General features: G+C 43.4%; 1 protein-coding gene across 1 annotated transcript; it reads right to left on the bottom strand.

The window, feature by feature from the left end:
- Positions 1–1,490: 1,490 nt before the first annotated feature.
- On the bottom strand, positions 1,491–4,915 carry cyp2r1 (cytochrome P450, family 2, subfamily R, polypeptide 1). Its single transcript, XM_071905064.2, has 5 exons — positions 4,679–4,915; positions 3,592–3,733; positions 2,789–3,421; positions 2,265–2,594; positions 1,491–1,702 (listed from the first exon to the last, which is right to left on the bottom strand). The coding sequence occupies exons 1-5, from the start codon at positions 4,913–4,915 to the stop codon at positions 1,491–1,493; spliced, it is 1,554 nt and encodes a 517-aa protein (XP_071761165.2).
- Positions 4,916–24,839: the final 19,924 nt, after the last annotated feature.

The following is a 24,839-nucleotide window of genomic DNA, read 5'->3' as shown; positions in this document are numbered from 1 at the left end:
GTATCAGCAGTTTCTCATTGATTTTTATTGGTGTGTGTGTGTGTTTGTATGTCTGTGTGGACTCACAATATACAGTACTATATTTTAAACACCGTCTTCATTTCTTTGCCCTTGTTACCCCGGATACATTAAGAGTTTCATATCAATATCAACATTAATAGTGTCATGTTGGCTAAATAGAACAGTAGGAAACACTTCATAGAGATGCTCATCTTGCCATAATCCGCTGTATCCACAGCACATAACTTCTGTAAACTGTCAATGTATTGTGCACAGCCTAACAGAGGAGTGCTTCTTCAGCCCTCTAGAAAAATAAAGGGGGAGAAAATGGAAAGGTAAACTAAGAAAATGGGTGACACACATGGCTGGTGTTCACCTTCATGAACATTATTAATGATTATGCTGGGTGTCCTGGGACGGTCAAGGCACAGAATCGGTATGCTGATGACAATGCCCCCTGCTTGGGTGTCACATTTATCCAAGGATTCTGAATGCAATTATTAAATAAGATGTTCAAGGATCTTCAAGCTAAGAACAGAAATAACAGTTAACAGGTATTTATCAGTCTGACATTTCAGATTTAGGTTTTAGCAATAGCTTATTGACTAATTTATCAAAAGACAGAATTCACTAACAAAATACACAAAAAATCCCTGTACCACCAGTATTGCAATAAGGACATTTAAACAAACGTTAAATTCACACATAAACGTACTTTGTTAGTACTGATAGGTACCATTTAGCAGAAACCAGTGTTGCATACCAGTTTCTAGAAATCCACCAGTGTTGCAGTGGCCTTCTGAGAGAAGGTTTTCCACAGAGCATTATCCCTGGAGATAGGGTCAGAGTTAGTTCAGATGACGTAAAACATGGCCCAAGTCCAGCTCCAACACACAGTGTACAGAACCTTCTTGGAAAGTCTGCTAGTCTCATTTCGCCCCACAGTTGGGACACGCATGAATCACTGGTCTCATTTAACTGGCCTGAAGCTGTCCTGAGAAGACAGGGCTGTGAACCATCATAGAGGTGTACTCTATCAATCATTGACATATACCTAACCCATCACTACAGCACCAAGGGTCATAGACATTTCATTTTCTGGGCTTCGAGTAACTGAGCTACAAAGAACTCAATCAATTTCGTACTTGTGTTTCCAGGATATCCGACTGGACTCCGCTCTGAGTCTCGGTGCCTGCCCCTGCTGCTTGAAAGTATTGTGCAAACATGCATATTGCTCAGTAAAAGAATTCATGAGAAATTTCATAGAATGGATCAAGTGTCCATGTGTAAAAATCCACCTTTCTGGTTGAAAGTCCTCTGGAAAAACTGGGTGCACATTGCATTGTAGGAATGGGCTGGAAGGGCTGAAAGACCTCCAGGAGAATGCAGTTTTTATGCACCTGGACCACGGGGTTGCCTTTCTGCGCAAAACACTGGAGTTCAGACTTGAAAGGATGAACAAGCTGTAGTGTATGCCTGCTTGCCTACTTCTAATCAGGAGTGTCTCTAGAGCTTGGAACTTTCTGCTGCCTGCGGACGGCACAGATGGAGTAAGGCTTGGGCTGTAAGGTCATGCCCAGTTTGGGAGTGAGAGTGGGCACGGTTCCTGGGGGGAACTGGAGATGGAACCTCTGCAGCATACTGGTGAAAAAGAGGAACATCTCCATCCTGGCCAGTTGCTCTCCCAGGCAGTGCCGCCTCCCTGAAGAAAGACACCCAAACATATTGTTGAGTTTAGGCTCTCTCACACACACACACAAATGCACACATTTGAATCCAAGTCCTCAACAATACAAGAATAGGTGAACATAAACATTACAGATGCAATCAGAAAACTCTGCAGTGCTCCTGAATACAGATACTATTGCCTTCTGCAGATATAGTGCCAATAGTAGCCAGCGCAGAGCAAAATTAAGTCAACGACAGGATTCGATGCATATAGAAGCTGATGTAGCTGATGCACTTTCATGTGTGTTGGGTTGAGTTTTCAAACTCATACATTAAGAGTATGAGTTTGGTTTGGCAGCATCTCATTCTGGAGTCCACCCAGGGACATTCTTACTTTCCAGTTTTACTGTTCTAAGAACCTAAATTCTCTCCACTTCTGAATGTTTGACTTCAGAGAAATATATGTAGGGAAATGAAATACCCCTTCTTTAGCAATCACTGTAGGGTAATTTAATGACTATTAGCACTGCATTTTAACATGAGTATTTGGATTAGGGAAATAGAAAGGTATTTAAGAGGAAGACAAAGAGACTAACCCAGAGAGAAAGGCAGGAAGGCTTCACGTCTGATAAAGTTGCCATTGCTGTCCAGAAACCTCTGTGGTGAGAAAACACCTGGATCGTTCCAGTACTTCTCATCAAAATGCACAGAGTACAGGTTTGTGATCACCATGGTGCCTTTGGGAATTGTGTACCCATTGACTTGCGCATCCTGGGAGGTGGCACGGAAGATGCCAAGGGGAACAATGTTACAGAAGCGTAGGACCTCATGCAAAAAGGCCTCCACATAAGGCATCTTCTGTTTGTCTTCCAATGAGGGGGCCCTCCCGTTGCTCAGCACACTGTCAATCTCCCTATGCACCCTCTCTTTATGGGGAAAAAGAGACATCATCATTAATTCATGAGTAATATTACCCAATCATTAATTTTGGAGCAAGCTCAATCTACAAAGAAATGTACGTCACATCTCTGTTCTCTGCATCAGATATGGTCCCTTCAGTAGCCTATACATGATAGTTGTCTTGATTACAACCAAGCTTTTTTTTTATTGGGTAACTGACCTTGAATGTTGGGGTAGAGTGCCATGTACAACATGGCCCAGCGTAGGGTGTTCGTTGTGGTCTCTGTGCCCGCAATGATGAGCTCGCCCACTGAATAGATGAGGTTCTCGTAGGAGTAGGAGGAGCTAGGGTCTCCTGCACTCTGCTCCAACTCATCCAAATAGGCGTCAACATAGTGGCGTGGTACCTGTGGCACTCTGCCCTGAGAGAAACCCTTGATAACCTGCAGTAGGAAGTCATACACCTCAGCAGCATTGCGGAACAGCTTCTGGTGTTTCCCAAAGGGCAGATACTCAATCCAGGGGAAGGCATTGTAGAGCAGGGCCCAGCCACTCACCGCTAACTCCACATTCTCACTGAATATCTCAATCATGTGCTGGAAGTTGCGGTCGTCATAACTGAAACGCTGGCCAAAAATGATCAGGTTGGTGATGTTGGACACCGCATTGGTCACCAAGTGTTTGGGGTTGAAGGGCTTCCCCTTGTGCTTGTCAATGGCATCTACAAAGAACATGCACTCTTCTGAGATCTTCCTCTCAAATAGTCTCTGGCCACTGCCAAAGTAACGGAAAGAGTTGCAAGCCAGCTTGCGGTGTTCAATCCAGCCTTTACCATATTTACAGTTGAGAAGTCCTTCGGACGGAAGAGAAAGAAGAACAACAGAAATGTGACACATTGAATCATTCAAAATATGCATCAGAATGATAAAGTTAAAATGCCTTGATTATCATTTCAACAGTAGGCTTATTAAGATGCTATTGCAAGAGAATAGTATGCAGTGTAATCACATCTGATCTGCTTACCACCCATTTTGGTCATTTTCTTGAATAAAGGCAGGGATGGGCGATCAGCAAACACCTCACTCTGATGGTACAGGCATTCCCTGACACAATCATATCCATTTAGTACCACAGTCAAGATGCCTCCCAGGTCAAGACTGAAGATCTGAAAGAAATGCATAAAAAGTCATCTCTGTATTCCTTTTATTGCTAGTTGATGTTCCTTACACTTAATTTTGAAAATGAGCAGAGGAATCTTACATTCCCCTGTCAAGGAATGATGAAGATTTGTACCACAAGGCCTGTTACAACATTTCCACTGTGTTTTTAAGCCAAGTCAAACGGGTGTGGGTTGTCACTGTTAGAATTAGGAAGGTGTAGTTTGCTTGCTTCTCAATGGCAGTGGTTTGCAAAGTGAGGTTGGGGGACCCCCAGGGGTCCTTGAGGGTTTTTTTAGGTTGTCCCCCAGCAAAATGATTAATGGTTTTAATTTGAGGACTGTGAATGACTGAGAATGCAATAGCAACAGCTACCCTGGCCATACTATAGATTTCACTCTTTCACGTTATTTCCCCACTATAAACAGTTCTGTAACAAATCATCGAAACATCTTCTCAGATGGGGGTCCTTCAGACAAAATATGAAAAGGAAGTCTGTAGCCTAATATGCATCTATTTGGGGGGAGGGTTGGACCTTTGGGAGCCCCCTCCCCACACACACCACACACACACACACACACACACACACACACACACACACACACACCCGGGCTGTGGGTCAATCATCTCTTCCAACCCCCTCTGGCGCTGCAGACTGGGGCGAGTCTCTTTTGTTCGTTTCATAACGCATTCCCCTTGACACAATTCATTTTCAAACGTCGGACACACTAACTCACTCTCTCTCTCTCTCTCTCTCTCTCTCTCTCTCTGTGTGTGTGTGTGTGTGTGTGTGTGTGTGGCGGTAATTTCTGAAACCCCCTGGATAGAATAGTGCACCACAGAATTTGCAGTGCGCCTAGACAGTAACACGAAAAGTAACATCGAAAATAAAAAGGCATGCACAGTAACAATGCATCGAAAATAAAAAGGCATGCAAAGTCCGAGATGTTTACCTGTCCATGAACTTCACTTTGCTTCTTGAGGAAGACGTGCGGCTCCGTGGCGAGAGACAGTATGCTCCCTATCACTGGGATGGGTGATGGACCAGGAGGGAAGCCGGGGGGCCTTCTCTGCTTGACGAGCTGGCGAACCAGTAGGAGACTGAGAAGGGTAACAACCAGAAAACTAACACCGAACAGAGCCTGCGCCCAGGACACTGACGCCAGAGACGGCGACTTAATTGAAACCATTTTTAAAATCTCTATCCCCAGCTATACTTCGTCTGATTCCGGATTCTGCGCAAAAAGAACTGAGGCATATGCAAGCTATCATCTTGCACATTTTCTATCCCCCGCCTCTAAGGCTAAGATTGGCCAGAAAGTCAGAGTCAACCAAGGCTGTTGGTGAACTTTGTTCTGCTCTTGATCAATAATCCGGATGATTTTGTGGATATAAGGTTGAATTTTTGACTGGTTTTAATTTACCTAAGCATACAAAAGTCAATAGCCTACTATAGATGACAAAGTCACAGTGCAAGGGCACGTGCGTAATTAGGCTACATTTAGGCTATAAAGTGCTTTTTTATTTTGTTTCCCTCAAAGAAAATAAAGAGTGCACTGTAGTTAAAAGTGATTATGGTGCACAGGTGAGAACACAACTGTGTGTGTGTGTGTGTGTGTGTGTGTGTGTGTGTGTGTGTTGGGGGTGGGGGTGGGGCAAAGAGATGCTAAATCACATGAAACAAAACGAGGGACAAAGACAATCAAATTATCAAATGACATGTCACAGGGACATTACTGTGTTGTAACATGTTTTTATTATATAATTCTGTGATGAGTAGCTTTTATTTTAACATAACAGTACAAAACATAACTCCTTCATACTATACTATACCCCTCCAAATTGCATTTGAAATGAGATAATATTGATAACAAAAAGGAAAAAAACAACACAAACCCCACCAAAAAAAAAGGAGTTCTAACATGCCTAGTCTATCTCCATTAAAGGTATATATCACCCATTTAACATTATTTCATGATGGTTCTCTAATCTTTTATATTAAAGCTGCACTAGGCAACTTCGCCCTTTGGCAGCCCCAAGTGGCAGTGAGAGATTACTGAATCTTTGTTAAAGTATGAAGGACTTCAGTACCAGACATTAGTAGACTGCGCACTACTCTGACCCTGGTAGGTGTGGAGACGGTGAAAACATCTTCTGGCAGCAATTTCAGCCATCTTCGGTGAGTCCAGCTTCCTCTGGACGGATCAGTCGCTGCTGTATAGGATAAAGTTGTGTATTTCGCTCTTAAGTTTTTATTCATCACTTCTTGTGCACCAAGAAGATTTCCTGCCAGTGATCCTACCTGACATCTGATATTAATTTGCGAATTTGCAAATAGAGCAAATCTACAACAACTTAATCAGGGGGGATGAGATGCTCTTCTGTATTACAGCAATTGGTGATTTAGGCTGATAATATGGTTGTATATTTTATATAAAAAATCTCGCTTATTGCAGCTTTAACCTATTTAGTTGGGAAAAAGCTACCAGAAGAAAAAGAAAGAAAACTATTCAAATTTATGTCCTCTAGATAGATAGATAGATAGATAGATAGATAGATAGATAGATAGATAGATAGATAGATAGATAGATATTGTACATGAATAGATGCTTACATACATACTCTTCTAGTGAACTATGTGCTCCATTACATTTTTGGGGAAGAGCCCTTTAGTTAAACAAGTTCAAAAAATGCTAATTGTAGTGTGTAGAGTCAAAAATATCAAATTTAGAATTTAGTAAAGGTATGGAAATGGGGTGCTGCAGCACCCCTTAGTGGCGAGATGATGATTTTTATTTTCGTTTTTTTAATTTTTTTTTTATAAATGTATTAAAAACATTTTGCATAATTTTCCTGTTGTTTGGGGAGGTTTCGGGAAATTATTGCAATACTGATATACTGAAAATGTATTTTAATTAAAATTTAATTATCATTAACACAGAAGTTACGTAGCATACACTTGAAACGTTTCCCGCTGCTGGAGCATTTCCTGATAGCTAACTCACAAAGGATCAAATCACAATGGCGCAAAAACGCATTGTAGATTTTTTTGGTAAACCACCAGCTTCTAAAAAGAGCACAACTGAAGTCCAGCGGGCCCAGGAAAGCAGCTTGACCAGCACTCCATTGCTTTCGCCTGGTTGTAGTTTTGCCTCGGAGATCACCGACGACAACACCCGGAGTATCAGCCCTAGCACCGAAGTTACTGAGGAGCCTGCCGTTGCACCTGCAACCAGATGTCAAGCTAGGAATGACTTGGCGGCATTTGAGGAGCATGTAAAAAGGGCCCAGAAATTATAAGCAACAGCCCTATGATAGACTACTACGACATCATAGCCGCAGAGTATTGTGGGACTTTTTTCTAGTGGGAAGACGCACAAGCCCCGTGGACCCAGATATGTGCACTCTGTCTAATTAATCCTGTGTGGACTTTATTTGTGTTCATGTGCGTCCATGATAAGTTAAGTGCTGAATAATTATCCCCTTTCGTAGTTTGGTTGGTGAAGTGTGCCTTTGTAATATAGTTTTATATTTACGTACTATGTATGCTGCAGTCCCGTTTCTGCTCTTGTTAACCTATGCGGTCTGGACAGATTGTAGCATGCTGAGTGCATAACCAATTTCTCCCGCAATCTCTCTTGTACTGTATAATTGTAGAAATGATTGCTATTAGTGTCTGTATATTGCTTAGTATTCCCCATTGTTAGTGTGCTTAGCTTGTGAGATTCATTGTTTAATTGACGATGGGGCAATTTAGAGACGTCTTGTAAGGTAATTTATGGTAGATTTTCCGCCACAAGAGGGCGCTCGTTACCACTGTAACAGGACTGTAGGCAATGGGAGTTTGATTTACCTCACTCTGTAAAATAATCAGTGGTGCTATCTCACTGCCTTAATTGCTGCCTATTGTGTTTAAATATTATATTGGTGTTTCTGTTTGATGATGGCAGCCTTTGTAAATGTATAAGCCTTTGATATTAAGTTAAATTGAGTAATTTACTTAATTTGTTCAGTTATGTAGGTGTATACTTTTAACTTGGGTGAATCATAGTATGTGAAGCCTACTTACTTATTGTAAATATATGCTCCCAACTATGTGATTTCATTTTCTGTTTACAGAACCACAGGTTCACAAATCTAACTAAGTTCTCCATTGTGGATAAGTGCCCTTTGCTTTGCTGTGCCTTCAACTAAGTTAATAAAGTGCAGTGAACGAATACTGGGGTCCTGTCAACTGCATTCTGACCAATGCACCGGAGCGAATGTCCATCCTAAGAATCAGCTATTACAGTCCAACAACCTTCCTATGTTTCATTGAGGTCCTTCGAGCCGGATGGACATTTAGTTTGGAGATATGGACCCTAAACATCTAAAGGAAAGATCAGATTGGCAGTCAGACCGCCCCCATCGACAGACAAAGTTGCCAGGTTATCTTGAGGACTTTGAGGTCAGCCTCACAGGCAGCAGACAGCACACCTTCCCCCCTCAAGTGGGACATATGGCACAGCAGGCACAGGGGCATGAAGAGGAGGACCAGTCATTCCAGGAGGGTACTGCCAAGATGACGTCCCTCACCGCTCCCCTGTCCTTAAGCTCTTCTGAAAGCAGTGGAAGGAGCTCACCAAATGAACATAATGAGCTGCGCCTGTACTACAAGGAGCTGAAGGAAATGCAGAAAATATATGGAGACCAGTTTCTGCGAAGTTTGAAGTAAAGCAAAGAGCAGAGCCCCCTCACAAAGAGAGCCCAGGCCCGATTGCTGCTCATGGAACAGATATAGCAGACTTGTTTGCAACTCGCAGTGCTGTGACTAATGTTGAGAGAGAAAGTGGGACATTGTGGGAGTGCTGCCCCCTCGTAGATATGCGGCAGGAGCAAGATGAGAATAACACAGAGGCTACAGTGTTACCACACTCCTTAGACCCTCACGCTTCTACCAGCTCCCACCCGTCGAGATCACTCTCAACTCAGCCACCTGCTCCTAATGATCAACGGCTGAGATTATTAAACCCCATGCCGTCACCACGATCAATCTATAGATCTCCAGCGAAAGTCACTCCCATACCTGCACCACGGAAAAAGCTCACCCAGCCAGTTCACCAGAGTTCACCCAGCTACAAAGGTGACCATACCACCAGAGAATATGGTGGTCAGCCCGCACCTCACAGAGAGCCTGAGTTCAGCAGAGGTCAACAGAGGTCCCCGACGAGAATGATAGATTTCCTAGACAGAGTGATGGATGAGCTGCAGCTGATTAGGGATGAAACAGAACAATTGCCTGCCCATACTGAGCCTCCAACCAGAATCCATCCACGCAAGTATGCACCACCACCAAGTCAGCGTGAGTCTGAGGACCACAGCAGAACCTATGAGGCTGCACTCTACTTCCTACCGCCCATCAATATTGACTGCTAGTCACCTTGGTGATCACCTGGCGGCACCCAGGCAGCAGGTCCCTCATGCTACACAGAATGCTACTGGACAAAATGTGCATCGCCAAGCTCCCTATAGCTCACAAGCTCCACCTCCTAGCCATTCAAGCTATCAGCAGCAGCAGTGGACGACATCCAGACCTCCACTGGTCTCTGACCCACCAGCAATTCGTTACCAGACTCAACTTCCAGTGTCCCATGCAGAATATGTGCCAACTCAATGAGCCACCGTCGTGGAGACTTCATATCGTGGGCCCAATCCTTCAATTCCTTACTTTGTACATAAGGACCCGAGCGAATTCTCCTGATTGAAAATAGCCCTTGTGAACCTTCTGCCTCCAGACGGGTCTGAGTTGTTCAAATACCAGATACTAGTAGACCATCTAAAGCTGGAGGAGGCCTGTCTGGTGGCCGATGCCTATTTGAACTCTCCAGCTCCCTATACAGACACCATGGCTGCAATGAACAAGAAATTCGGCCAGCCTCACCAGCTTGCACTTAACAAGATAGCTACAGTGATGAATGCTCCTGATATCCGCAGAGGTGACTTTGAGGCTTTTGAGAGATTTGCTTTTCAAGTTCGAGCCCTGGTTGGAATGCTCAAGACCCTTGGTGCTGACAGTGACGCTGAACTCAGGTGTGGATCACATGTCTCCTGCCTGCTCAGTAAATTACCACCTGAGCTGAGAGCATCATTCCGCCGCCAAATGTTCCATAAACCAGGTGCAGTCTACACACTCACTGATTTTTCAGACTGGCTCCAATATGAGTCCTGGTGTCAAGACGAAGAAGGGGTGAGGAACACAGGTATCAGAGACCAGCAGAGCCACAGACCCGATAGGAGAAAAGAGCAGAGGATAGCTTCAAGGTCTACTACCATACTACATGGAGCAGGGGAGCCACCTAGTGTTTCTGCTAAGAACCCAACTACCCAACCACAGACAGCGGTAAAGGAAAGGAACAAATTCAAAGCATATTGTCCTTTCTGTGACAATGAGGAGCACTACTTGAGCAAATGCCCCCAATTTCAGAACTTCACTACCGAGCAGAAAACTAAGTGGATCCAGGAAAACAAGAAATGCTGGAGATGCGGGAGGTCCCACCAAGCGGCTCAGTGTACCTTGAAAAAGCATTGCAGCACCTGCCAAGGTAGACATCTCCAAATACTCCACGAGGTGAACAGTAAGCCATCTAACCAAGGCACCTGCCTCGTTAGCTCCCTGCCTGGGACCCTTTACCTAGATCGACCAGGAGACAGTAGCCGAGTCCTGTTGAAAGTGGTTCGAGTCCTCCTGCACCATGGCAATCGCACACTGGATACCTACGCCATTCTAGACGATGGGTCAGAACGCACCTACCAACTAGGGCTGCAAGGAACTCCAGAGGACTTGGCCCTGAGGACCATAAGACAGGATGTACAGACCGTGCAAGGGGCCACTGTTTCATTCCGCATCTCATCGGCAGCATGGCACAGTAAAAGCTTCCAGATCAATGAGGCCTTCACTGCTAAGACCCTCGGACTAGCTGACCATTCCTATCCTATGGTCGCCCTGCAGAAACGGTATAAACACCTGCAACATCTTCCTATCCAGTCCTTTGAGCATGTCAGCCCTTTACTGCTCATAGGAGCAGACCATCCTCACCTTGTGACGCCCATTGCACCTGTGCGCCTGGGACCTCCTGGAGGGCCAGCTGCTATAAAGACCAGGCTCGGGTGGGTTCTGCAGGGCCCCACAAGATTAGTTGTGCAGCTTCTCCCACCTCAGCAGTGCCTTTTCACACTGGTTGACCCACTGTCTGCACAGCTGCGCCAAGACGTTGAAAGACTATGGCAAGTAGACACGATGCCATACCGCAATGAGAAGCTGGTGACAAGGTCTAGAGAGGACCAGGCAGCCATTCACAGGTCCAGAAGTTGGTGGATGCAGGATCTGTGGTGAAGCTCCAGCCAGAAGAGGCCTTACAGGAGGGCCAATCATGGTACATCCCTCACCACCTGGTAGAGCATAATGGGAAACACCGCATCGTGTTCAATTGCTCTTCTGATCCAAGGGACTCAATCTAAATGAGTCTTTGCTGCCAGGACCTGTCTTAGGACCGTCACTCGTAGGGGTCCTCCTTCGATTCAGAGAACATGCCTTTGCCATCAGTGGGGATATAAAGGGGATGTTCCATCAGGTTCGTCTCCTCCCTGAGAACAGATCCCTCCTGAGATTTGTGTGGCGTGGAGTGGACACCGCTGCAGCACTAGACGTGTACGAGTGGCAGGTTCTCCCGTTTGGTGCTACATGCAGCCCGTGCTGCGCCACATTTGCCCTTCAAAGGCATGTTGTCGACCACAGCCAGCCTGAGGAAGACGCAAGGTTCTCTGTGGAGAAATGCTTTTATGTCGACAACTGCCTCCAGAGTCTACCTACCAAGGAAGAGGCAAGACAACTGGTCACCAAACTGAGAGATCTATCTATCTAGCTATCTAAACACCTACCAAAGGAGGCGAGATCTGACAGCATCGAGCTGTGGCTACACCAAGACAGTACGGATCCGCAAGAATCTACCCTGGGTCTGAGGTGGCAGTGCTCGGATGATATCCTCGGGTTCAAGCATCGTCCGGTTGACTATGGGACACCGACTCTCCGCAATGTATACAGAGTCCTCGCCTCACAGTATGACCCCTTCGGATTCATACTGCCATTCACAACTCGTGCAAAGGTGCTGGTACAGAAGTTGTGGGATAAGCAGCGGGAATGGGATGACCCACTCTTCCCGGAGGACCTGCTCCGGGACTGGAATACTTGGCAGAGCGAGTTCTCAGGTCTGCATCAGATTACCATGCCCAGATGTTAATCACAGCTGACATGGACAAGGCAGGCATTACCAGAGATATGCACGTCTTCTGCGATGCCTCAGAGAAAGCCTACAGCTCGGTGGCGTATCTGCGGTCTGAGGACACCCAAGCTAATGTCCAAGTCACTTTCATCATGGCCAGATCCCGCGTCACCCCCAAGAAACAGCAATCTATGCCGAGGCTAGAACTCTGTGCTGCAGTCACTGGCGCCCAGCTTGCTAAGCTAATCAGAAATGAGCTTACCTTACACATCAGGCAAACCATATACTGGACAGACTCCACGACCGTGCTCAACTGGCTCCAGTCGGAGTCATGTCGATTCAAGGTCTTTGTAGGCACAAGGTTCGCAGAGATCCAGGAACTAACGGATCTCCAAGCCTGGCGGTACGTAGATTCTGCCTGCAACCCTGCTGACGACCTCACCAGAGGTAAGACCCTGTCAGAGTTGGCACAGCCTAATCGATGGAGTCAAGGTCCGGCATTCCTGCTGCGACACCCCAGTGACTGGCCAGTCAAACCAGTTTCCTGTCCCCCCGATGACACTGTTGAGCTTAAGAGGTCTGTTATCTGTGGTATCACCACCGTTGATATTAACCCAGCCGTGCCAGATACTGCTCAGTTCAACACCTGGAATGAGCTGTTGGAGGCCACAGCGCAGGGATTACACGGGGCGGCTGGTGAAGACAGTAAACCCTCTGCTGCCAGCTTTCGCAATGCAGAAATGCTCCTCCTCCGTAAGGCCCAACAAGACAGTTTCTCAACTGACGACTCAAAACTCTGCCATCCAGGCCTGGAAAGAGTATTTGGGGAGCTACGTCGCACATTCTGGATCTTGCGTGCCAGGGAAGCAATACGGAGACATCAGCACCACTGCTTCGAGTGCCGAAGATGGAGGGCGAAACCGACAGTTCCAAAAATGGCTGATTTACCACCTGCCAGGCTCAGACTCTCAAAGCCACCTTTCCACTCCACAGGAATGGATTGCTTCGGGCCATTCCTCATCAAAATAGGCAGACGCAATGAAAAGAGATGGGGAATTGTCTTTAAGTGCCTTACAACATGTAGTGTGCACCTACCATGTAGTGTGTCCTGATGAACATCAACATGGACTCGTTTCTCATGGCGCTGGGGAGGTTTATTGCCCGCTGAGGAACCCCGGCAGAATTGTACTCAGATCAGGGTACAAACTTCAAGGCTGGGGAGAAAGAGTTGAGACAAACCTTCGTCAACCTGAGCCAAGACCTGAAAGACCAACTGGCCAAACAACAGATATCTTTCCACTTCAATCCACCAGCCGCCCCGCACTTTGGCAGCACATGGGAAAGAGAAATCCGTTCGGTCAAGTCTGCACTCTACAAAGTCGTCGGCACACAAACAGTCACAGAGGAGGTGCTCAGAACTGTGCTTATCAAGGTGGAGGGCATTCTTAATACGAAACCATTGGGGTATGTGTCCTCCAACCTAGCTGACCCTGATCCAGTAACCCCAAACCTCCTGTTGATGGGGTGGCAGGACAGTGCACTTCCTCAGGTGATTTATCCTGAATCGGAGCAGCTAAGGAAGCGCCACTGGAGATACAGCCAGATCCTTGCTGACCATTTCTGGTCACGGTTTGTGAGGGACTATCTACCAACCTTACAACCCCGTCAAAAGTCGCACTGTGCCACGGCGCCCCTCACAGTTGGCCAAGTGGTGATGATGATCGATCTGAAAGTTCCGAGAGCTTTCTGGCCCATAGGCCAGGTTGTCAGGGTGTTCCCAGGGAAGGACAGTATGGTGCGGTCAGCAGAGATTTGAGTTAAGGACAGGCTCTACACACGGCCAGTCGTACGGCTTGTGCCACTACCAGAGATCCCTGACACCAGTGATGATTAGTCATCGGGCCTTTTTCTGGAGCAAATATGCATGCGGCATATTTGGGGGCGGCTGTAAAAAGGGCCCAGAAATTATAAGCAACAGCCCTATGATAGACTACTACGAAATCATAGCCGCAGAGTATTGTGGGACTTTTTTCTAGTGGGAAGACGCACAAGCCCCGTGGACCCAGATATGCGCACTCCGAATTGCACTCTGTCTAATTAATCCTGTGTGGACTTTATTTGTGTTCATGTGCGTCCATGATAACTTAAGTGCTGAATAATTATCCCCTTTCGTAGTTTGGTTGGTGAAGTGTGCCTTTGTAATATAGTTTTATATTTACGTACTATGTATGCTGCAGTCCCGTTTCTGCTCTTGTTAACCCATGCGGTCTGGACAGATTGTAGCATGCTGAGTGCATAACCAATTTCTCCCGCAATCTCTCTTGAACTGTATAATTGTAGAAATGATTGCTATTAGTGTCTGTATATTGCTTAGTATTCCCCATTGTTAGTGTGTTTAGTTTGTGAGATTCATTGTTTAATTGATGATGGGGCAATTTAGAGCCGCCTTGTAAGGTAATTTATGGTAGATTTTCCGCCACAAGAGGGCGCTCGTTACCACTGTAACAGGACTGTAGGCAATGGGAGTTTGATTTACCTCACTCTGTAAAATAATCAGTGGTGCTATCTCACTGCCTTAATTGCTGCCTATTGTGTTTAAATATTATATTGGTGTTTCTGTTTGATGATGGCAGCCTTTGTAAATGTATAAGCCTTTGATATTAAGTTAAATTGAGTAATTTACTTAATTTGTTCAGTTATGTAGGTGTATACTTTTAACTTGGGTGAATCATAGTATGTGAAGCCTACTTACTTATTGTAAATATATGCTCTCAACTCTGTGATTTCATTTTCTGTTTACAGAACCACAGGTTCACAAATCTAACTAAGTTCTCCGTTGTGGATAAGTGCCCTTTGCTTTGCTGTGCCTTCAACTAAGTTAATAAAGTGCAGTGAACGAATACTGGGGTCCTGTCAACTGCATTCTGACCGATGCACCGGAGCGAATGTCCATCCTAAGAATCAACTATTACAGTCCAACAACCTTCCTATGTTTCAGAGCATTTCCAGCCATCCAACTTCAATTTTCGCCAAACTACGGAGCCAGAGGCAGTGGCGCACGACGCAGCAACAGTGATTTGGCGACGTGGCTTTTACGAGGCTGTTGATTTGGTTTCGGCGGAGCTGAAGAGAAGATTTGATCAGGAGAGTATGAAACTAGCAGCGAACCAAGAGAGGGCAGTTATAGAGGCAGCAGAGGGAAGAACAGTTGATTTGGAGCCCCTTCACCTTCCCAAGGAGCTGGACACAGGCCGTCTTGATCTCCAGCTCAAAATGCTTGGCGATGTCACTAGAGAGTCTCATTGTGTCACAGTTCAAGATGTAGCAACATGTCTATCCAAGCTCCATCCACAAACAAGAGCCCTGTTTACAGAAGCTGAAAAACTCATAGAGTTATGTTTGTGCCTACCCATCTCTGTGGCCTCATCCGAGCGGACTTTCTCTACCTTGCGTCACTTGAAAACATGGCTACGCAACACCATGACCCAGAAGAGACTGACTCACCTCTCCCTGATTCATGTCCACACTGACATTTTGAACTCATTGGACATCCATGCCCTCATGAGGGCCTTCATTTCCACAACCCCTGAGCGCAAGGCCACATTTGGATTATTATAACTACTGGAGCACCTGGCCCGCAGCTTAAGGTAAAATATTTGGTTTATTATAAGGTGCCACTGAGCAGTTTAATATTCAGTTGTCAATACCTTTTAACATCACACTGATATACCTTTGCTGAAAAAAATGTGCGTATTTGGATATATTCTTGTGTATATGTTTATGTTATTGTGCGCAATGGGCTTTTGGACCTGTTAGTTGCAATAGAGTATGGCATAAATTTGATGGTGCAGTGGCTCAGGTTTGTGTCAGCTGATAAAATCAGTATATTGCAATGTTATGGCATTATTGTGAATTTTAATAGCAATAGCATTTGTATTACTGAGTTGATAGTTTCTGTGTTTTACAGACCTGGCTACTGCCTATTGCCTGACTACTGTTGCTACTGCTGCTTTTTTTGGTATGTGTTGTAGTATTAGTATTATTGTAGGCCTATGTTGTATTTGTATGGAGAGACACCCAATAAGATTTTTTACAAAATAAGCTCTGACATGCATATGCAAAAATGCACCTCCCACTACAGCACCCCCAACTTAAAACATCTTGCTGCGGCCCTGCTTTTCTCTGCAGAGAAGGAAATACAGAACAACCAACTTTATAGTGAATGAATATTTATTAACTACCTACTAGACAGACAAACAAACAAACAAACAAACAAACCATGTAATACATGAAACGGGTGAAATGTGTGACAAATGGACAGATGATAAACCAGAAACACTAAACTATAGGTTGAATAATGAAATGAGAATGAGAATGAAATAAAATGAGAATGAAATGAAAATAAAATGAGAAGGAAAGGAATATTGGAATAAAAACGAAATGAGAATTAGGGATAATTATTGGCAACAGTAAATAGTGTTAGCCTATGTCAATTTAGATCAATAAACCGGAGAAAGGCGGGTCGCTCTAAGGGATCAATCAGACTATAGTAACTTTCCTGATTGGATTAAGTGATAATTTTAGTAAAGCTTTTGCATCAACTCTCAGCAGAAAGACATGGAAAATGTTTCAGCCTACTTGTCGGGTCCATCAGGAGGTTTCGGCTCTTTCAGGTGGATGTCCTTGCGACTGGCTTTCCGCTGTCGACCGGACTCCAGGCAGGATGGAGCAGGAGGCTTCGGCAGGCTGGTCAGTGGTCAGCTGAGAGAGTTGACTGGAGCTTCTGGCTTCTCTAATTTTTACTAATTAATGGATTAACAACTCGTTCTTAAAATAACTTTGTAACAGTCCTCGCGGTTCTGATAATGATATCTATTAAAAAGCGAGGCTCAACTTCGTAGTATGAACGGCTTGTAAAAAGGCAGGATCACATTAGTGACAAAGTGTAGAGCAAGGCAGCGAGATCTGAGTCTCCGCTTGTGCTAAGTCTTGGCTTGTTGGTCATGGAGTTGGTGTCGGCGTTCGTGGCCTCCGGCATAGAGCTCGGGGCGTGAAGCACTTAGTTCTCTAAGTTTTGATCGGCATCGTAGCTTCCAGTATGACGCTCCGGGCATGAAGCGCACAAGGTGACAAAGAACTCAGAGTTTTATAGTTTTTCCGAATTCCAAGGCGGGGTTTTGCAGTGTAAAAAGATACTTTGCGCGGTTTTGGAGATTCCGCCTACATTTCTTTGTTCTGGAGACAGGCAACGCCCGTGATAAGACAGAGAGACACATGAGGATACCTCTCTCAACTACTTTAGTAACTAGCCTATGTAATGATAAAGATTTAGAATAACGCGTTTGGATTTTACATACTCAACCAATTACTGTTGTCAATCGGTGAACATTATGAAACCTGTAAACAAATACTTATGGATTGCATAAAACCATTACATGAAACATGATTAGACAATACAACTTTCACTTTTCAAATTTTGCTGTGAACTGAGTTGTTTTAGCAGAATAGACTTATAATCTTAATATTTAAATCACGAATACATAGTAACTTTGGTGGTTGATATAGGGAAACAATGAAATAAAACATAATTATCGATGTGGGGGCCAAGAATGGGTAAATATAATCAGACCTTAGGTAGCAGTGTGGTCTTAGGGGAATAACTGGGTCCAACTATTGGGAGGATAATTAAAACACTTAAGCATATATGATTAACCAATTTAGTATATAATTCACACTATTCTAAAAACTCATTGGAGACATTAGGAAATACAAAGTAGAGAAGAGGACTAAACCAAAAATTAAAAGAATTTATGGATTTACGACTTTTATGGCTCTATCCAGAAAGGTGGGGGTTTCCTACAGAACTAAAAAGAGAAGGGAGAAAGCAATTCCTGATCCTTTTGGTAACATGATACAAAATGTATTTAATTATCTAATGTGACTAATTGTCCAACATCAATTCAATAGAACTCAGTCTTCTGGTCCAGATAAAAAGAAATCTTATTTTAATTTGTGTGAGTCTGTGTGTGTGAGGGAGATCCTGGTCTGCAGTCTGATGTGGCTTGTAGATAAAACATGTAAATTTCAATCTTGGTCAGCGTCAAGGTGACACTTTTGTAGCTTTAAAGGTGAAGGATAATTTTTGTTCCTGGGAAAGAATGTTACTCAAGGGTCCATTTTGAGCTGTGGAGACCTGGTTCTGCTACATAGTCGTCAATAACAAGTAAAGATAAAGTTAAATTGGATTGTGTCTGAAAACCACAAGTTATCTCAAACCCTAAATATGAGTACTGAAAAGCCATGTTAGTGTGTTACCCTGTTTTGTTGTTAAGCAAATAAACTTTGCCCCACTAAGCTGCTGGAGCTTCCTTCACCTCAACACGTTAAAGGTTAGGCCATGCACTAAAGGTTAGGGCATGGCCTACATTCCAGACCTGCATAGTTGGGCCAGAAGGCTGTAGGCTTGCGGCTTGAAGGCTAAAACCTGAACTAGTACACTTTGAAAAAGAGACATTTGCATTATGCATGGATGTTTTAGAAATAGGCAAGATGATTGTTCTTCATTCCAAATAATTTATAATGCACATATACTGTAGTGCAGTGCAGAGGTTGTCTTCAACCCACATACATCTGATGAGTCAATAAACACACATGACCATTAAGACAAATATCTGAAATCATGCACTTCACTCATCAGCACTATAGGTTGATTTTCCTTCCAATACAGTGACCTCAATTTCCCTCTACTGTTTTCCTGTAGGTGGCAGTGGAGAAAAGGTAAAGCCTGCAGAACAGTCTGATGTGGTGAACTGAAGTTTGTTTACCTATCATGTCAAGTGAGGTAGACAGATGAACCATCTGCACGGTAGCTGCAACTTTGCTCCTCACAAGTAAAATTATACAATTTTTCTTTTCCACAATATTCTCCCAATTTTACATGCTAGGTACTGGAATGGTGACACATAGAGGGAATTGCCAACAGATTTCATTCAGATCTTTCAAGATCTTTTTTTCTTTTTCAATGCTCATACACTTATTAGGGTGTAGAGATGTGCATATATTGATAGAAATCTTGATGTACTGGTTGAGGGCATTATGAAATGACAAATGAATACAATGTATCAGATCAGGTTTTCATGACAGGGATTTGATGAAAGACAATATACAAAGGATGCACTTACTATATATGTTCATGATTATACTGTAGGCTTCTGCACTGCGTTTTTCACTGGATCTGACCCATTGACTGGATCTGACCCCAGCCTTTAACTGTTTTTATATTTGTATTGGTCTTTGGTCTTAGATCATGTCGTACCCAGGGAACAGAAACCTGAGGCCAATTAGAAAGAGAACAGTTGATATCAGTATCTCATTAATCCAATTCCAAACTATTAAGCAAACTATCTGATGATCAAACTAAAGAGCAAACTGCACTTTTGTACAACCATGCTGTCCACTTTGCAGTGTGATCAGTTTGTCATGGCTGGCTCCTCATTAGACATGAAGTTGTTTATCCAGCCATTCCTTCCTGCTGAGGCAGCTGGCAGGCTTTTTTTTCAGATGCCTCAAACGGCCTCTACAGACCTCTCCCAATCGTTCAGATTTGTTAGGGCTACCTAATGAGGACATTCTTGCAAATGACGTCTCTGCTTCCTGCCAGCTCCTCATACTCAAATGCTATTCTGGACGCATTAAACACATCAGTCAGGCGTAATCAAATAAGCATGTTCTCACTGTGGTATTATCTTGTTAGTGGGAAGGTTTAATCAAAACAGGACAGGTTAATTCTGTAGACAGGTAGACAAGTGGTTAAGTCTGTCAAATATAGTTACCATGTAGTTGTGACTATATGGGTTCAAAATCCAGCTTGTGTTATATTCTCACACTTCTTCCTACTCTACTCCTACCCTGCCATTAAACCAAAGTAATTTCAAATGTATCAACTGCTTAGCCAAACATTATCACTACAGTAAAAAGATAACTGACAAAGGGCAGGTGTGGCAGGCAGTTGAAGTTGAATCTGGCCTGGAACCAGAAAATACACCCAGAATCTGATTAGTGATCATTTTCAAACTCCCCAGTTGCTGCCTTAATGACATTTGCCCTCTCTGGACGGCATTATTATTACCAGGGCAGGTCTGGTGATTGGTAATTTTTACCTCAGGACCTTTTATGCCATCCGGAACAAACGTGTCAGTATTTTTCTCTGGCTACCCTAGTAAAAATTCCAGTTTTTTGAATTACCTACTATATTTTGAGTTAATTCTCACGTTCTGGGGTAATTTTATTCCCGTCCTGATCAACGTCTGGAGTTTCAAGCAATTACAGACTTGCGCACCTGGCATCTGGATTACATTGTGTGACATATTCACATGAGCAGGTCCCTGGACTACTGCAGTCCCCCAGCAAATTATTGACTGAAATTACGATGTGCATGGCCAAAATTAAATTACCGACCTTCGCGGGTAATACTAATGCCATCCAGACTCTCTTTCCTCCAACAATATGATGACAGCTGCAGGTGCACCAAGAGGTCAGGTAATCCCTCTGCAACTATTGGCCCAGGTGTTCAAATCTCCCTTAGGTTATGTTAGCTTTTCTAATGGAGACCAGCAGGTGATGTCCCTTTGCTAATGGATACTTCACTACATGTTTATAATTCCATGAGCGTCAATGTGCATTTAATGTTCCTTTAAAAGGGACAGAGTCCAATAGTCTGTAAACAGGTTTTCAGGCTGCTCTTTTTCAGGTGCTTGGAGTGTCCGTTGTTTGTATTCTGCACTCCCTGCTCTCTCCGTCTCTTGACCAATGCCCAGTCACTCTCCTACATATCTCCAACACCCAATGCAGGCTAGGAAGCCATCCAGCCAGAAACAGATCCCCTTGCCACAGGCTATATTTATACTCTAAGCTTGTTGGCACTGCTTCATCGACAAGACTTTTGGGTGAGGTCAGTCAAGGGGTTGGTCAGTTCACTGATGACTGGTACAAATCTATAGTAGCCTGATAACCCCCAAAACTGCCTCCCAACTATTTGACTCTTTGGTCATACACAGGCTGTGATTGCTGCTAATTTCCACCTTGGGGTGCACCTGCCTGGAACCAAAGTGGTACTCTAGATACTGTGCCTCCCTCTGTCCAACTCGGAAACTCTGAGAAAATTTTGCTTTCTGAGTTAAGACGCAATTGTGACGTTTAACCTTCTCAACAAGGCGGAAAAAAATAAAAGTTTTGTGAGTCAAGAGTAAGAAAACATATACCGAAGCACCTTTATTGCAAGTCTGAAGTTAGCCACACTAACCTAACATTTGTTTAAATCCAGGTTTTCTAATTAGCTCCAACACAACCCTGGATTTTTGGCCATACAGAAACTCAAAAGGGAAAACAACCTTGTGGATGCCAGAGCCCTATTCCTCGTACATCGCTCAATTAATCCAAGCTAATATAATGTCAGCCGGTTCAAATTATTTTGCTAATTCTCATCCGGCTAATTGACGGATTGATTTATCTATCTTGGATGTCGTTGTCTTGGATAACTGCTTGCTCCTGTTTTGAAATAAAGGGAACATGAGTAGAGATTCAAAACCATGATCAGCATGCATATGATTGGCTGGCGTGGCACCATGACTTAAAGAGACAACACCTTTCTAATCTATAGCCCAATATACATATATTTTGGTCCGTTTGCAAAGACAAATTTCCACTAAACTAAGATATTCTAACTTGAATTAACTATCCTTAATGAAATTGAATGCAATAGCTGAACCTAGTTCTCTCATTTCTTTGCGTAGCCACAACTGCCACCTTATTAAGCCATAAAGTATCAATGAAGTATTTGTGGAGGATCTGTCATAGGGGCTACTGCTGCAACTAAAGATATATTACTAACAGTTTCCTGGTACTTTCATCATCATCATGAAAAAAAAAAGTTACCAAAAAACAAGTGACCTGGAAAGTAAGACTCATGCCACGTCTTGCCTGCAAGTGTCCTTTCCCTTTGTGTTCCGATAGCCTAAGGAAATGATTTTCTGTCTTGAGGTATATCTTCCACTGGGTTGACGTGACGTAAGCAACTGGGATGAGTATAGACTAAAAAGGTTACTATATCGACTTGAAAGTTCTAGGCAAGAAACTCAAACTTGAGCCACAGAACAAGACAATTAACATTAAATCATTGTGTATTTGTAGTCACAATGTCTTGTTCTAAAGTAGCCACTCTTTTAAATCCTCCATCAGCAGTTTTCCAGCACATGGAGCTGTTGGAAACTGATTTAGTGGCTCTGTCACTGGGCCTGCAGGTCTGCTCAATAGCACTAAAAGGCTCGTCCACATTAATGAGTTTCCTTGTGACGCAAAAGAAAACTGGGAGGCAGGATGCTTTACGATACATCATCCAATATTGTTACGTAAGGGGAATTAGAAGATGGCCTGAGACCAACAGCCAGTAATTGGCTCTGAGAAACTGGGTGGACTGTCAGCCGCACCATCAGATCCCATGAGAGGTTCATTCCCAGGAAATGGCTTATAGGGACAGAAAATACAATACACCGAACGATTATATCGTTTTCATAATTCATACATGGAGTGGACAAAATAAATCCTGTCATTGAAATACCTAACAATATATGGATATCTAACCTAAAAAGAGTACATATGAGTCCTCAAGTGTGTGTTGGAGGATATTTGACCGTTCTTCAAGAAGGAAAGCCTCCAGTTCTTTGAGGGATGAAGGACATTGAAATTCACATTTCACTCTGTGCCCCAGAAATTCACATAAAGGTTCAGTGAAGTTTAGATCTGGAGGTGGGAGGCATTTGACTTCAACCCGGTGTTCACACTTCTGAAAATGTTTAGCAGTGTGTATGGGGGCGTTATCATCTTGGAATATGGGAAGATCATGAAGGAACAGTGTTTGATCATAGAGTAAAAAAGAAGGGAGAAAAAATAAGTTTGTCTGTGTTTGGCATATGTTGTCATGATTTTCAACATTTTCCCCTTGCCACACGAAATAATTTTGAAGTTTTTTTTTGTGAGTGATGCACCTGCAGTCCGGGCTATTGGGACCAATTGGAAATGTGTTAGTTGCCTCGTGTTGCTTTGAAAACTCACATATAAAAGAGGTGATTGTCAGACCTGTTTTAAAGCTGGCACATACTGCTAACTGGCATTCAATGTAATTAATGTCATGTGACTCACCTGTGCACCTAGCTGTCTTTGCAGTTGTGATATTCATAGTATTCCCATGATGTCACATGCATTTCCTACCAATATGGTGCCTTACAATATAGACAGTTCATTGGCTGTGGCTGTCATTTGATTATAAGCACCTGTTAATTTATTACAATCACCTGTTGTTATTTTCCTACCAAGATGGCCGTGTGATGATGTAACAGAATACTATGAATAGTCCTCTTAAGTCCTTTTTCTTCATTTTTTGTCCACCCAGTATATGTGTGAATGCATGTAATGTACACCCACGGATCCCACTTAAAATTTCGATTAATTCTATTTTTAAGTTATCTGAATCACTTACAAATTACAGTACATTACATTACAATAGGATATTTAGATTTTTCTACACAATACATTTCTAACAAAGACAAGCACTCATAAATTGTGTCCACATTCTGTGACCATCATAATCATAGATCCTGTAATATTAGTGAATGCACAGTAGATGGCTCTGCCTGCAAATCTCCTTCCTGAAAGAATATGAGACGCTTGTGAGTATCAGTGAGATTGTATTGGCAATATTTAGCTAACTTCATTGTCTGACAGACCCACTTATGCCCTGCTTAATGTATGAACTCACTGCAAATTATGATACCAAGTGATTGAAATAAGTGGCAGCTTTTTGTGAATGGAACACTTTTGTGGCCATGCATTGACGTCATTTGCGTCTTTTACTGGCTTGCCGTAACTGATGCAGGAATTCTGATTGGTCAGCAGATTGAGGTAAGAGATTTGATTGGCCAATAGACTATGATCAAGCACCCACTCAGTTAGTACAGAAACCCAAGGGGGACATATATAACACCCTGTATTGTGGCAGTGTTCAACAGATTCTCAAGTGAGTCCATAACTTGAATACATATCATTTAATCCTTCTTTACCAGAAGATCCATACTTTACGGTGAGTAGATGAGAGACAATTGCTCGTACTTACTATTACTCTTTACATGATGGCGCAAATGATGCTGTCAATGCTCAGGACACTAGTTATACTGCTGTAGTGTTTGGAGTAGGTGAGTCCATTGGATACTCTTAGTTAACTATATTGTGGGCTACTGGTTTCTAACTCTGTGTGATTCAGTGGGGAGATGCAGCTTAGCCGGTTTCTCAAGCGTAGATGACGTTATCTATGGTAGACTGCAGCTCATTCTGCTAATGGACAGAGCTGCTGTGTTAGTCGCTGGCAAGAGCTTCCAGTGTCACTATATCACTAATAACTCTTCTTCCCACTTCTGCAACTTCAGCAGCTCAAACACCTAGCTCTTACACAGAGGCGAGCTCTGACACTTGACTGCCCACTTTTGTTATAGAAGTCAACATTGTTTGCTTGCTTGTACCGTGCAAGAGAAGGGAAAGAGAGAGAGAGAATGAGAGAGAGAGATAGGATTCATACAGCAGAAGATGGTTAAATAATAATAGAAGAAAAGAAGTCATAGAAATAAAAAATAAAAAAAGCCAGAAGAATTATACTAAGGCTTATGAAGAAGTTTACACAAAAAGAGAAGAAAGATGTTTAAATTAATAGCATCAAATGTTGTGGACATATGAAAAGCATTTGAACACTTTTCCTTGCAACCATGTTTATTACCTTGTTTTGGATGGGGTGTGTTTTCCATAGGGAACC

Source organism: Centroberyx gerrardi, chromosome 1 (assembly GCF_048128805.1).
Source record: "Centroberyx gerrardi isolate f3 chromosome 1, fCenGer3.hap1.cur.20231027, whole genome shotgun sequence".
Classification (NCBI taxonomy): domain Eukaryota; kingdom Metazoa; phylum Chordata; class Actinopteri; order Beryciformes; family Berycidae; genus Centroberyx; species Centroberyx gerrardi.
This window is presented reverse-complemented; position numbering and strand designations above follow the sequence as displayed.